General features: G+C 32.3%; 2 protein-coding genes across 6 annotated transcripts; one reads left to right on the plus strand and one right to left on the minus strand.

The window, feature by feature from the left end:
* Positions 1-1,253: 1,253 nt before the first annotated feature.
* Positions 1,254-10,486, minus strand: bug (thioredoxin domain-containing protein bug). The gene is made up of 4 exons (XM_015939526.3): positions 10,209-10,486; positions 9,834-10,087; positions 2,026-2,225; positions 1,254-1,908 (listed from the first exon to the last, which is right to left on the minus strand). The coding sequence occupies exons 1-4, from the start codon at positions 10,339-10,341 to the stop codon at positions 1,554-1,556; spliced, it is 942 nt and encodes a 313-aa protein (XP_015795012.2). The 5' UTR covers positions 10,342-10,486; the 3' UTR covers positions 1,254-1,553.
* Positions 3,035-9,336, plus strand: Mitf (transcription factor Mitf). 5 transcript variants are annotated; one of them, XM_089266939.1, is made up of 5 exons: positions 3,035-3,243; positions 3,472-3,589; positions 4,693-4,768; positions 4,864-6,471; positions 6,937-9,336. In XM_089266939.1, exons 4-5 carry the CDS (start codon positions 5,146-5,148, stop codon positions 7,471-7,473), a joined length of 1,863 nt encoding a protein of 620 aa, XP_089123065.1. In that variant the 5' UTR covers positions 3,035-3,243; positions 3,472-3,589; positions 4,693-4,768; positions 4,864-5,145; the 3' UTR covers positions 7,474-9,336. The 5 variants fall into 5 exon arrangements, with proteins under 5 accessions (XP_089123065.1, XP_089123064.1, XP_089123063.1 ...); XM_089266938.1 differs by having other exon boundaries at positions 3,035-3,589; XM_089266937.1 differs by lacking the exon at positions 4,693-4,768.
* Positions 10,487-16,086: the final 5,600 nt, after the last annotated feature.

Raw genomic sequence — 16,086 nt, forward strand, 5'->3', positions numbered from 1 at the left:
ACCAAACTGATCTGCCAGTCTTTGAACAGGGTAAATATCATATAATTACTCGTGAATCCGATTCATTTCCATCTTCTTCGATAAGTTTTGTGAAGACAGTTATGAGTTCTCTCGAGTATCCGTATGAAACCAACTGTCGTTATTATAATAAAGCTAAAAGCATAGCCAAATGTATGACTGAGTATTCACTTGGTCAACCAACACCTTATCTGTTTAAGACTTTGACTTATGAATGGGATGAACATCCAGATCATTTAGGTTTTCTTGGTAAAATTGATCAACCTAAGGATGATGAGATAACCAATCGAGATAATTCTGCAGATGAAGGTAAAGGCGAACATGCCTTGAAAATGCAAAATCGTTATGCAGTCCTCAATTGTACTGAGCAAGCAACTGCTACAGAATGCGAGAAAACATATTATGTAGTCGAAGGTGAAAACTCGGATCAAACGAGAGGTGAATATGGTTGGATAGATATTGAATTTTCTAGGAAGGCAAACCTGTATCTAAGTGTCCATCCAGTTCTACCTTGGAGTGAATATGTAATCTTCATTGGAAGCATCCTTGGCATCTGGTTTGGTATATCAATTCATGATCATACACTTGTGATGTTGAATTACATTGTAACCAGATTTTTCAGCATAAAAACTCAAACGAAAAGAGCAACAAAACAAAGAAACACTAAATTGAATGAAAATCAGCGTCCAATTCAACCCAAATCGCAACTCAAAAGCACGAAAAAATTTCCAACCTTTGATGGACGTCACAAATATGCTCGAAATATAAGACTATCAAAAAATGCCAAATAAGAATGTCGATAGAAAAGGAAAAGGAGGGATCGATATTGACAAAACATCGACAAAATCACTTAGAAAGAAAATCTAAATAGACAAAGTTGGTTCCTACGCAGGGAAATCTGTTTTTATCTCCTAAATGAACCTTTGCTAAACTCTGTAATTGTTTAAACAATAAAATTTAATTCAAGTTCAAGTTCACATAGATCTGCAAAAACGCAAGCCTTGAATCTCAAGTTGAAGCTCAACTCAATACTGTATTTTTGATACTAATTTAACGTCTCTTGAGGCACAAGAGTGAACTCATGAGATAATTTGACAGAAATGATCTGATTCCCAGAAGAGTTAATCAATGAGCAATAAACTGCAATTATTAACTGCAATAATCAAGGCACATCATTTACTTGGTTGTTTTGTCAAGTGTAACACTGGTTGATTGTTTTTAAGGTAGGCAAATGATTAAATTTAAAGTGTATTTATTGATCACATTTTCTGTGCACGAGGCAACAATTGCATTACAGATTTGTATTTAATTAATTACAATGAAAGCCGTGTAAAATAATGTGCTTGTAAACACAATTGACAAATGTTTGGCTTTGCTCAAATTGTTTAAAAAACTGGTTATCTGACTTCTCTATTCAACCCAAGTGTTTATAAGGTAAAAAGATGATTGTTTTTTGTGTGTTTGTGGGTAATTTGTTTAAACTTGATGTGAATTTTGATTGGAAACGCATTCGTCAATTGATTTAATTTACATTTTCAATCTAGATGTTGATGTTGAGCTTCAGCTTCTCTCCATGTATTCCTAATTGATTCAATAATCTTGGCAAATATGGATGATCGACCAATCAAATAGCAAACGGTAAACAACAGGAATACAGAGGATAAGATAAGGACATAATCAATGGTCACTTGAGGTATTGTTGGTAATGGACTAGTCCAATCGTCTTCCGTCAGGTTAACTGTTAAATCAGGTTCAAGGCCAGTTAAACGGTAAATAAATGAAACCATCGAAAGTAAACTTGACTCGGTTGAATTGTATTTGGCCACAATTTTACCGTTATGGAAAAAAAGGACAGTCGGAATACCAACCAGACCAAAACGCATATTGATACTAGAAGATGAAATGAAAGTAAAGTGAGTTATTATTGTCTTTGATTGTCATTATTAGAAGCAATAACATTGATTGTTACACAATGAGATTAACAGTTTGTTTGTGAAAGCCATTTACCTGTTGTGAAGATACGCATTAAGGGCAATCACATTGAGCTGAGGAAATAATTTACCAATTGCATTGAAATCTCGACTTGATTTGGCGCTAAAAGCACACCAAGGATAGTAAAAGAGGACAAGAACACAAGTTGAATCATTGCCTTTAGGTGTAACCAGTTCCAAGAATCGTTTTGCGTTCACAATCTCAACTCCAGAAACCTGGAATGAAGGAAAGTATGATTTTAATAATAGCTGGTTAAAAGTGGTTGAGCGAAAAAATGGCAAAAAGTAAATCTAAATATTAATAATCAAGGATTGAAGGGTTCAACTAGAGGACTGTTAAAGTTATATCATTATCAATTGCATTAAAATTTTTTAAAACTCTCGGTGTATATTTATTTCTTGGATCATAATCAAGCAACAAATTGATGGACTATCGTTGATTGTTGTGCGCATTAAAGGCTTACATTAGCTTTAAAAAAAAGTCAACTCTGTTGATGTTGTGCGCGTTTGTTGAGCCTTTTCAAGTTACATGCAAGGTTGAGGTAATGCACATAACTTCTTGGAAATAAGACGATGAGGATGAAAATTGGGATGAGGATTGGGATGAAAATCAAGATGATAAACCAAGATGAAGAGGAAAAGGTTAAGAAAGTTTGCTTTTTTGTCAGCTCTTCAAATATGAATGAGATTGGCTGAAAACTGCGATTAACTTTGCTATGAATTTTCAATGATGGTAATGGTAAGCCAATGACTTTGAGCTGATAATTAAGTTAATTTGGGTAAAAATGTTTCACGAAAAATATGACAATATAAAATAATTCATTAACCAGGGAAAGCTTTTAATCACAATTATGCCACGCAGTTAAATTAAGCGCCATCTATAAACAATTTAGAGATGATGAAAAGATAATACCACAGGTAGAGAGAGAGTGAGAAGGAGAGAGAAAGAGGAAGAGAGAGAGAGTAAGATAAGAGATTGAGAGAAAAGAGAAATTAATTGAAGAGGAATTTTGTTATATCTTTCCTTCATTTTGGTGACGATAGAAAAGTAATCAAACTAATTTAGGTGCAAGACACGTTTTCATGGTTTCTCTCCATCATCTTAATCATCATCATAATCGTCATATCAGCATCATCTTTGCTTTTGTTTCAACCACAATGTTTGCTTTCAACGTGCTTTAACAGAGGGAATAAGAAATCGCACAGCAAAACAACATATTTTTCTTTCTCTCAAGTGCGTATTCCTTTAAACCATTTTTACATTTACTTTTTTTTCTCTGTGTCCGCTATTAACTACAATTGATTAATCTATTTAATTGTTGAATCTTTTGTTAAATCACAATTGGATTAAGTGTGTATAAATTTACCACGTTAAATATCAATAGAGTAAAAGTTGTAACTCTTGAAATTGCCTCTTCTTATTTTGCCTTATTTTCTGGTTTCATTTTCTGGTTCAACATAGAAAAAGGATTTTTTTATTTACTGTTTTCCTTTTTTTCTGGTTTTCTTATCACAATTTGTGTGTTGGATGTTGTTTTTAATCAAATTATCCTGGATTATGAACTGTTAGTAATCAGTTGGTGAGTAGAAAATGAATTTATTTTTTCAAAATTCTATTTTGTAAACAACATTGTGAAATTAACTTGTCATCTTAAAATTCAAGTCTGCTTCAAAAGAGTTAAACCTGATTTTCTTTGCTGTTTTTTTTGTTACAAGTTTAAAAAACTCTCATAAGATTTATAAAATTAATCGACGAAATGATGATAAAACATTTCAAAGAAGGTGATCTCCCACTTTCATCATCATGATAGCAAAAAAAAAGGAAAGAGAAAGAGAAAAAGAAAGGCGAAAATCAACAAGTTGTAACGCCTTTATAAACTTGAGCCTTTTCTGGTTTCCCTATCATAATTTTCTGTCTATTTTTCTGTCTCTCTGTATCTCTCCTCCAACTCTTTTAGACGATAAGAGAAATGAACAGAAAGGGAAAGAAAGAAAGAAGTGCCTCTCACTCTTTTATTCACTCTAATCAGTTAAATTATCACCATTTATCTATCCTTTTTGAAATCAGAATTTCACTGAATTATCTTTTTTGTTGGTACTCAAATCTAACAAAAAAAGAAGGGAATCAGAATTCCTTTCCATTTCTCTTATCATGAAGCTACCCGTTCTCTTGTCCTTCTTTTTCCACTTTTCTTTACTTTCTCTCTCAATCTCTTCCAATCATCTTGTCTATCATCGTAATTTCCCTCCCTCTCTCTCAAATCTCTATAAACATTGATGAGTAAAGAGTAAATTTCAATGTCCTTGCAAATTGTCTTTCTCCCCTTTTCCTTCGTCATCACCATTCCAGCAGCTCACCCTGTATGATGTAAAAACACAGAGAGACTTAAAGGCGTGTGCATTTTTCCCTTTCTCTTTCTAATTTTTACCTCTCTCTTCACCAAGGTCTTTCCTTTACTTCCAAGTCGCGGGGGAACGTTTAAGGAACGTCCTTTTTGTTAGCCCCCGAAGCTCATTAAGTGAGCAAAGGGCTTAACCACATAGTCACTTTAACTGTCTATTAATTGCCTTCCTCTGTCTTCAATATCGCAATCTCTTTCCCTGTCTCTTTCTTTCTTTTTTCTTCGATCTTTCTCTTTCTCTTTCTCTCTCCCTCTGCCTCACTGATGTCTCCCTCTGGCAGGCAAAACTATTGGCAGTGCAAACTCACACACAACTAATATGATAAACAAAAGTTAATACACACACAATTTAATCAAGTAAACAACATTCTTGTTATTTATCGCTTTTCCCTTTCTTTAGTTACTTTCATTTGTTTTTTCTCTCTCTTTTTTCTCTTTGATCTCTCTCTCAGTTTTCTTCTCTTCTATGCATCACATGGCTCATCATCATCTTAACAAGTTATTATTGTTATTGTTTTTCTCGTTGATTGCTCTGATTTCACCCTAAAGTTCACAACAATTGTTTTTTTTCTTGACACTTTATCTCTCCGCCCCTCTACAATCATCATAACTGGTCATCATCATCGAGCAACATTATAAACATCAGTTAAACTGTTGGAAAAATTATCGTTTTCATTGTTATGTTACCATTGGCTTAATTTTTAAACCTGATCTAAAGGATTAGCAAGTGAAAAATGAGTCGCACAAATTTAAAGCAACTGTTAATGAGAGAACAAATGGTTCAACAAGAGCGTAAAGAGGCTCTTCAAAAGCAACAACAAATTCAAAAATTGCAAACAAATTCTAGATTAACCTCTCACCATCTTGATATTGGTTCAACTGTGATTAATAATAATAGCAATGTTGGTAGTGGTAATATCAACAATAACAACAGTGCCAATAGCAGCAGTGTAATCACAATTGCTGGAGGAAATGGTGAACATCGAGGAGTGCGAAGCATTCCACATTCAACATCAACAAAGCTTTCAGAGGCTGCATCATGTCCAAATTTTTTCACCGATGGTTTTAACAATTCAGACAATGGTTTACCGATATCAAATCTTCCAATAGGAAGTACATCATCATCTTCATCAGCCTTAATAACGAATAGCTCAACGACTACAACTTCATCAACCACAATAATACCATCCAAGTCGGTGGCAAGTCATCATCATCATCCATCCCTAATAAATAATGCCAATGGAAGTGGCCCTCAATCTCCCTTCCCTTTAAGTCCTGATAGTCCACTGTCAGGTCCAAGGTCATCGGCTTCAGAAATAGATGGAGACTACTGGGAAGATGTTCAGCGAACTTTTGGTCTCGAAATGTCTGACCTCATGGATCATAACAGTGGTAACAATGGTAATGGTGATAATGGAGGCAGTGCTCATAACAATGGCGAAGGTGGCAGTGGTCCAATGGGTCCCAGTTCGAGTATAAATGTAATTCATCATCATTCTCACCACCATCAATCTCATCATAGTCCCATGGATCCTATTCCTGCAACTTTACCAGCAGATATCAGTTATATCTTTAACCCTCACCAACTGTATGGAGGAGAGGATAGTCAACAATCCACCAGTCGTTTATCTGATGCAACAAAGATGTCTTCCTCTTGCCCGCCTTTATCCACGTCTTGTCCCCCACTTTCCTCAGACCCTGAATACAGTGCCTGGGAAAGGGAGAGGAAGAAGAAAGATGCTCATAACAAAATCGAACGACGTAGAAGGTACAATATTAATGATCGTATTAAGGAGTTGAGTACTTTGTTGCCCACTCAGGACGAGATTCATTACGAATTGGTAAAAGATATGAAACAAAATAAAGGGACTATTTTGAAGGCGTCAGTAGACTTTTTACGTTCCCTTAAACGAGATGTTACTCGAATACCTGAATTGGAACGTCAAAAGCGAGAATTGGAAATTGAAAATCGTAAAATGTCAGCAAGAATCCAGCAATTGGAACAAGATTTAAGGAGACAAGCTTTAATCAGTGATGAACAACAACAGCATGGTTTATATGTAAGATATTTTTGATTCTTCCATCTTGAGTAGACTCATTTTCCCTCCAATGATTATCAATTATCTCAAGATGAGTCACTTTTCTCTATTGAATCGATCAGCCTTCATTTATGACACTTTCTCTTAACGTCATCTTGATTTATAACAAAATAATGTTGACCGATTTCAAAGAAAGGTAAAAGTTTAGCAATTTTAAAAGCCTCGAGATAAATTCGAGATAATTAGTAAAAAATGTTTAGATTTTTCATTTTAAATTAAAGAGCATCAGGGAAGAAAAGAGTGTAAAAATTATAAAAAATCGCCAGTGGCAAGGAAAATTTTTTGCAATTTTTCGGGTTAAAATCAAATTGAAATTATTTATAAAACTTTTACTTCCTTTCTTTCAACATTATCTTTTTTTCAATTAAAGTTGTGAATTTTCTGACTTTTTACTAATAAATTTTTCTTTTAATTCCATCACTTTAGAAGCCTGACCCTTCTGCGCCTAAATCAATACAATTTGGACAACATCAGCACCATCATCACCATGGTCATCATGTTCATTCAACTCATCATGAAACTCCAACTCCTCCACCTCAACCTCAATCCTTACCACATCATTTAACTCATAGTTTCCATCACCCAGAGACCGATTATTGGATAAATGAAAGCATAACTATAGATGATAATGCTAATACTGGACATAATAATTTACAGAGTCATCCTCAACACATAACATCGGGTCATCACACGAATCCGGACAATGATCTGGTTGAAACATTGTACGGTCCTGCGTTAAGGATATCAGCTCATCACCCGATCATTAAACAAGAATATAATGTATCACCTAGCCAGTCTAGTTCTGGTTTAGGATCACTATCATCGCCAACATCCTTGAGTTCCTCTTTTCTACCATTATCCCAGATGTTAATCAATGATGCTAGTAAAGATTCCCTTGGCATAACAAATCAACATGTAAAAGGTGAATTACCTTCACCACAAGTAATGGATGTTTGTGATTAAAATCAATCAAAACCCCCTTGAAACAAACACAATGATACAACGAAAAATCAACCACAACTAAATTAACACTGGCAATTTATAAGCAATTGCAACTTTCTCTCAACTCTCTTTACAACGCGACGCCAACAATTCTATTGGTCATGCTCAATTATTAAATCATCTTTTTTATTTCAAATTTAATCTCCAAAAATTGGTTCCTTACAGATTTGCTCACCTTTTCGACCATTTTTCCCTTCTCTTCCTCTCTCTCTCTTTCTCTATTTTTCACTTTAGACTAATCTACTCATCTAGTAGCTTTCTGCTTAAAACTTCACAATTCAATTTTTTACATCAATTGCTTACCTAAAATGGTCAAGGAAAACATTGCCTGAATTATATGCTAAAATATTGCGGTAAAACTTGATTGGCTAAACAAATTGTAAAACTGTGCCTGGAAAACTTTGGATAACCTCAACTTGACCCACCTTTAACCCTTTGCCCAGTTCAATACATCACCCAAATTATTTATAAAATCACATCGGGAATCTGCATCCAACAGCATTGAATGGCAGCAAAAAACATTAAGATTGTTTCCTACTCACATCGATAAACATTAAACTATCAGTCGCTCAACTCAACTCAAACCAACACCCCACGACTGATTAGCAAAAACCCGCTTCAACTACGTACAATTTTCTTTGCTTATATGTAAATCCCTAATTTAATGAAAATTAAGTTAACTCATTATACGCTCATTATATAATATCCTTAAACACACATAAGTACATAATCACCATATAAATATGTATATCTAAAGGGTGTTACGGTTAGTAAGGTTAAAACAATCTCTAAAGATGCGATTTTTGAAGACGCTGGAAACAAGAATGATAAGAAAGACACAATATCCAAATCGTCACATGGACATCATTCTTATCCCTTATCAATACCCAGGAAAGTGAACCTACTAACCTCAACACCCTTTACATTGGACAAATCAAAGTCAATCCAGATTTCAACATTACAAGATTATCGATAAAATTTTTGGAAAATCTTTTTTTGGAAACACGTACCTGGTGCTGAAACAGTTTCTTGGACAAAAACATCAACAAGTGACCTATTCTTTCTCTTCCTTTTCTTAACCCTTTTGCCTTATTTGACCTCTTCCTGCAACTCAAGTGCCATCGGATAAATGTAAACTCATTGACTCTTCAAAATGGATGTTACTACGATTCAACGATTATTACAAAACTGCATACAAAAAAAGCTTGTTAACAATCTATGGAATTACTTTTTCCCTTTTTGCTTCTACTGGAATTAATTAATTAATTGGTTAATTAATTAATTACATACAAAATAACATTATACATATTATATATATAGCCTAATTAACGGTGCCAAGTCAAAATGCCGGATGATGAAAAATTAAGGACAAACTAAAATACGTAAAACATGTAGAGTGTAATATTGTAAAAAAACAAAGAAGGGAAATATTGCTGTTTCAATGCATGTTAAACACAGAGAAACAAGATTATATATTTTGTGTATAAAATAGATTTGATTATGATTAATGAATGAAAAATGATTCTAATTTGTTGACTGTTAAAATTTTTTGTTACAAACATGAAAAAGTGTACGATAAAAAAAAACTGTATAAACGTTGTTTCCCTTCACTTTCCTCTTTTTGTTGTGAGTTACGTTTTAAGACAAAATATTAATCTTCAATGTTTTTCTTCTTCGTCATCTTCATCTTGAAAATTTCTAACTGACTCTTCATTTCTATTACAATCTTCCTTATTATTGTACTTTTCCTCCTCTTCTCGTCTTCTCCCTAAATCCTACATATCTCTACATTCGAATTGAAATAAAAACATTTTTTGATTCTAAGCTTATTGTTTATCCAGCAAATTCATTGATTCAATGGGAAAATAAAACAATCTTTTATCAGAGATTGATTAATAAACTGTTAGTTGAGTGCAAGCTTTCCTAATTATCAAACCATTGCATGAGATTAATGGCGAAATGTAAGATTTAACAATAAGTTAGCTATGAAGATAGTCAAGGTTAAATAAAGTATATTGAAACAATCTAAACGATTAATCTGATGGTAAACTGATTATGGTAATTTCAATTATCTCATATACTTGGGTATAAAGAGGGTGAGATTAAATTGATATTAATCGAAATATCAATGGAAGATAAAAAAACATGAAATCATTTACCAAGTGGTAATAACCATGTTTAACCATGTTGTTGTTTTTTTGATGAAACTATTATATCAGAACTATTAGTCTGGATATCATATTTTGTTTTGGTATAGACATTAATTTATAATTAATGTATTCAAAATTAATTGATGAGATCAAATTAATAAGTCAACGAACCTCACTATCAGTCATATTGACTAGTGTACATTCAACCTTCGTATCATTCGCTGTTGAATTTGCACTTGTTTTATTGATCATGGTATCGATGTCCGAGTCAGTTGACCTTTTCTCTTCTATCAATCCAATTGCCTGAGACACTAATTCTCCGGACGTCTGATTGGAATCAGTGTCACCAAAATCATTTGAATGCTGTAATCCCGGGTTGTTATCTATCACCTCACTTGAATCATATGGTTTGCTATCAATGGTTTCTGTATATGCGCAGATAGGAGAAAAAATAAAATTAAAGTGGACAATAATTGACTATCAGTGGAAGAAATTGGAGAATCAGAGATAATCTTAGGCTTTGGGATAATTAAATGATGTACAAACCTTCAACAGAAACAATGTCTTCTTCAGTTTCCCCAGAAACATGATGAACTAGGCTCAATGTGAGAAACAGTTTTAAAAATATAAAGGTATATTTATAATGATTCAATTTGATTGTCCCGCGGTACAAATTCATGTCCAGCTCATTTAAAGGGTGTCCGGCTGAAACCAGGCATAGATCTAAACAGAGAATAAAAAATTGATGGCTAAAGATGATAGCAAAATAAATTAAAATTCAAAAGAGTAGGATAACAAGCAAAGAGTATAACAAGAGGTAGCACGCAATGAGATGATTTTTTCAGATGAGGATAGGGAAAAGGAGCAAAACGCGATGGCGCCACTAATAATCCTTTTAATTTTTCTTCACTTTAATTTTTTTCAACTTTTTTTCATCAAAAAATTTGCTTACATTTATTTTTTTGCCATTTTTCGTCTCTTTCATTATCTCTTTCTGTCGCTAAATCCCGAAATACAGGGTGTAACTAAATTTGGTGTAGGTAGAAGGGCTTAATAGAGGAAATCAGTTTCTCGTTTGAGAAATCAAATCAAATTAAAATTGGTTTCTTCGAAGGGGAAATATTTTTTGGCCTCCTACACGAACTTTATTTACACCCTGTAGCTCTCATTGTGGTGCTTTCTATTGCTATTACTCTTTGTTAAAATGGCTGCCGTCAACAACATCTACAGTAGAGCCTCGATTTTTTATCAAAATTGAACCAAGAAAATCACGACAGCTCCATCTAGCTGTATTATAAAGGATTATGAAACTCTGTGTGTTTATTAAACCGTCCGAGTTTCACCCGGATGACTCGGGTTCGAGGCTCCGTCTAACCCTCATCACATTGAAGTGGAAAAAAGTGAAAATAGCTATTCTCATTCCAATTTAGTCATCTAACATGTACAAAAATCAATAATTAATCATACTACTGAATCTGATAAACAAATTGCAAACAATTTTGAGAAGTACCGTGTTTCTGCACAGTCGAGAACCTGGCATAATTATTAGTAGCTTCACCCTGAAGTCACTGTCGATACTCGCACTTATGCACTGTGGCTTAAAAATGAACATGAACCAGTTTCTATTGCATTGGATGCATATCTTTTTGTTATCGATTTTTGATTTTTCTATCGATTTTAAGTCACAGAGCATCTTTATGAATGTCGACAGTGACTTAATGAAAATCTTCACAATTAAGCCCCGTGCTTGTGTATTGATTGTTAATTATCATCTTGTTTGACACAATTGCAATTATGAGCTTTCGCTTTTTCTTTCAAGTCGTTTCATTGCTTTTAAATTTGCCTTTTATTATTTTTATTTACCTTGGGTTTGTTGGTTTAAGCCAAACTTTTGTTGAATAAAAAAAAAGGTTTCCATGAAGTTATCTGATAATGAAGATAAACAGAGTTAATGAAAACAAGTAAGATGAGTAGGATTTGGGTAACAGATGAAAATGATTAATTGCAATGAGAAGCATGAAATGTATGATGTTTATGTTAAATTTAAATAATCAACAAGTTTAACGAAACTCATGTCCTTCGAAAGCCCTCTCAAGTCCTTTCGATAATGTATTGAGTTAATGTTGAGAACATTATTTGTTGCTTAAATAAGATGACTCTTTAAAATATCCAATTTTTTGAAAAATATGGACCTAAAATTATGTCAATTTGTAGCTCGACAACGGCTGTTGTTACACCGATGAATAGCATAGCATTCAATAGTATTTTGAATGTTCTAATGGTATATTAATCATGTTCGTGAGTTGTTTCTGTTGTAATAGTAGTGTCGCCTGAGTGACTTACATTATAAAATTTGAAAATCGTTTTACTTTTGCAAATTGCTAATTCTTTCAGTTTACAATTGATTAATTGCGTGGTAATTAAGCTAATTCACTTTACGGGTGCGTTGAAAACATAATCAAATCGACTGATTACCAGTAACAATCCTAACCAATACAGTCACCCTAACATAATAGTCGATAATTGAAGTCTAACCATAACTGAACGTTAATAACAGCCATTAATCAAATTGACAATTTTTGAGTTTCAAATTTTAACCAGAATCATATTGATGTTAATTTTAACCGTTTTAATCAATTAGAAATGAATAATGAATGCAGAGATTGTTAGTTTGATGATTTGCTATTTTAATTTTAAATCAATTTCAACTCCAATTTAAATAGTCAACTGTGTTGGCTGTAAATTTCAAATTCTTGATGATTCAAATGATCTTTCATTGTTGAAACATTTCTTAATTTTTCATTAAATTGATTCCAATTTCATTTCCAAATCAAATGTTTCTATTTATTCAATAAACTAATTGTTTACATTCAAAATTGGCTATTTGAACCATAAACTGAACAGTTGGCTAAATCAAGATAATTACATCTGAGTATTCATAATTGTGACTATTTCAGCAATTCAGTTTCAGTTGTTTGCTTGGTTTCCTTTCATCTTAACTGTTGACATAATCAAGAAGTCCATTAAACGATCCGAGACTTGACCGTCCACGTTAGGTTAAGGGTTTAGTTGAACGGACATTAAACATGTTAATGTAAAAGTTAATAGGCAAATGCATTAAGAAATTACTTTCGATTGTCCGATTAAATTGAAAAGTGAAAATATAATTATAACTGTAACCAAATTAAAAACCATTTCTAAGCCAATTAACAGGTAACATTTGATTGTTGCTCTTTTTAGTTTGTCAATTTATCACTCAATTCCGAACAGTTGATGAAAAATCTATTGAAGTGAAGTCTGAATAAACATTGAATGCATTTTGATCAAAAATCGCATCATATTATATAAATATAACAATATTGAATAATATTTTGAAAGCGCCTTTAAATTCAATTGAAAATGTACCTTTGAATACACATTTAATGCAATTTGATTTACTTTTCTGTGATTTACAAACTTTCAATGCTTTCACAAATTGTAATCGCACTTTTAATGGCAAATTGAGTAAATTAATTTAAAATTAGATCGACAAATTGTGAGACTAAATTTGTTATAAATAAAAAAATGAAACATTTCCATTGAAACATCTTTTCCCCTGCACAATGAGAATCAGCTTCAACTGGTCAAATGATTAAAATTCAATCAGACAATTAATCAAATGCATTCTTGTTTAATTAGATTCATTTGTTGGACAAAAAAGTCAAAAAATGAATAAAAAAGGTTAAAATGAACTGATAAATTAATACAAAATGAATGTACAGAAAAACATTTGGCTTTCAATTGGAAGTTCATTGACATTAACAGTTGATAATTGATAGACAATTTAACCATTCAATTAAGCATTTTTAAATTGTTGTAACAAATGTTCATTAAACTCATGAAAATGTAATCAAAAACGCAAAACCTTAAGCCTCAAGTTAACCTTAAGATCAACTTTCTGGTCTTAACCAGTTGAATTAACCAGAAAAAAAAGGTTGTCAAATTAATAAACAATTAGCAAATGGAAACAAGTTAACAATTTGTCCCAATGAATAGTAACGCGGAAAAAGGTCAAATCAATTGTTAACAGTTTGAATTTAAATTGCTTTATTATCATTTATGGTTAATAACTATCAAGTGTGAGCTCACTTTGATTGTTCAAATTGACCTTTTTTTGAGCCAATATTTTGTTGGTTAACCACAAAAGCATACGACTTGAAGTATACATGGAAATGTTGACAATAAATGACAATTTAACTATACATTTCCGTATTTATTAGGCTCTTAAAAAGCATACAATGTTGAAAGTTTCAAATATTTGATGATCAACATGAAATATTTCATTGAATAACTGATGATGAATATTGACTGTTAAGAGGACAAAATTGATCCTGAATGTAAACCAGAAAAAAAAGTGAATGTGTTTCTGTATTATACAATAACCAACAATTCATTATTGTTAATGCTGACCTGAATTGAGATTATTCTCGATGGATCAGGCTGGTAATGAAGATGAAGATGATAATAATAACTTGTTCATTGATTGTTAATTATCATCTTGTTTGACACAATTGCAATTATTTGTCTTTGAGCTTTCGCTTTTTGCTTTGCCAGTCGTTTCATTGCTTTTCAATTTGCCTTTTATTTACCTTGGGTTAACACCAGAAACCAGATTTGGGACAAGCGCTTATAAGTCAACCACTTGGACCTTTATTGTAATAAAAGTTACTTTTTTTCGATGTCTTAAGAGACAAATTAAATGTGATCATTAAATTTGATCAACAGTTTAAATTGTTTCTTCATTTAAACATTTAACGCTTCAATACAAGGATCATTGAATATCATCTTGAAAAGCGGCCGAGTTTAACCATTAGTCTAAATGAGAATCTATTTGTTCAGTGAAAAAGAGTAAATTCATTGAAAATTTGTAGACTTGATAGGTTTTTTATTCATTGGGAATCATTTGAATCATTATTTTACCCTTTAAGTCGTTAAAGTTGATCGTTTTTGCATTTATTATCATCCTTTTGGAAGCTTTGGTTCATCATTTTAATGTTTTTTTTTTACCTGGTCTTGATTTCAATAGCAAATAAAGCTCGCAAATCAGTTGATTAAATAACTGTTTTTGGTGTTAAAATATCCATAAATCACGTCATTAACAGCTTTTGAACTTTAAGTTGAAATACAAATGATGATAAAAATGAAAACAAAAATGAACAAAAGTGAGAAAATGAAAAATACAAAATCGGGTTTTGTGGGTAAATTGTAAAGAGAAAGCATTTTGAATTTCATTTGAATGGAAAGGAAAATTGAAAATTGATTGTTGAGACTGATTGATCTACCAGATTGTCGATTGTTGAACAAATCAAATTTCATTCCTTTACTACTTTATCCATTAGATTGAAAAGATCTTAATGTTCACCTGAAACAATTGACAATTGACTTCTTCATCAAACAGAAGCAGAAACATCTTCAACATTTGCTGATCAATTTAAAGGTTGAAGTATTTGTAATTCACCTCACACTTGTTACTTTAGATCAATCCTTTAACTGGACTTAATGACTTTAAGCTACTGATACTTAAATTAACCTCAACAAACTACTGTTACTATCATTGTTGCCATCTATCATTATCATGCCCATTATACTATTAATATTACCATGAGACGAACATCATGTTTTACTAATTCGTATTCATCAAGTACAAACAGAGCGTTGTGCTTCAACTGTCCAATCTACTATTTTATTACCGAATTATGTTCAACGATTCCTTTCAAATCGCAGCAATTTTATGGCTTGAAGATGAATCCATTAAAATGAGCAAAACAATAGCCAATCATTTGCTTAAGAATTGATTAATTTTGCAAATCAACTCAATTTTCCTCTCTTTCCACCTTTCAATCCTTACTACAAATCAAGTGAATATTTATTTTCATTTGTAACATTAACTTAACTTGTTCCAACACTTGAAGCATCATTTGATCGATAATCAATTGCCAAAAAATGGTCTCTCTGATTGTCACAATCAACTGTTTTCCATGTTAACCTTTTTTCGCCTTCTTCTAATCCAATTCAATTCCTTTGCCAATTTGATTTAGGAAGTAACTGATTAAGTTGGTGTTGTCACAAAAGAACCCAATTTTTTCTCCTTAATTTAAACATTATTTCATCTTCATCTTCATCATTTATTTCAAGACAAAAAGCGACTGTAAAACTCGACTTTTCTGTGATAGGTTATTGACTCGATTGGATTACAATTAACATGCTTTTTGAGTCTTCAATTAATTTAATTGTTGTCTATCACCTAATTCAATTGATTGTGCTTTTTCCTTCTGTAGACTCTTTTCAATTTTAAAACAATCTTTTTACAATTCAAATTGGATAAAGAAACAAGTTGAAGTCAAGTCGCAATCCAAAATCAAATCAACTTCAACCACAGATTTTT

The sequence above is a fragment of the Tetranychus urticae genome, chromosome 2 (genome assembly GCF_039701765.1).
Source record: "Tetranychus urticae isolate SD_2017Ah chromosome 2, NJAU_TeUrti_SD_1.0, whole genome shotgun sequence".
Classification (NCBI taxonomy): domain Eukaryota; kingdom Metazoa; phylum Arthropoda; class Arachnida; order Trombidiformes; family Tetranychidae; genus Tetranychus; species Tetranychus urticae.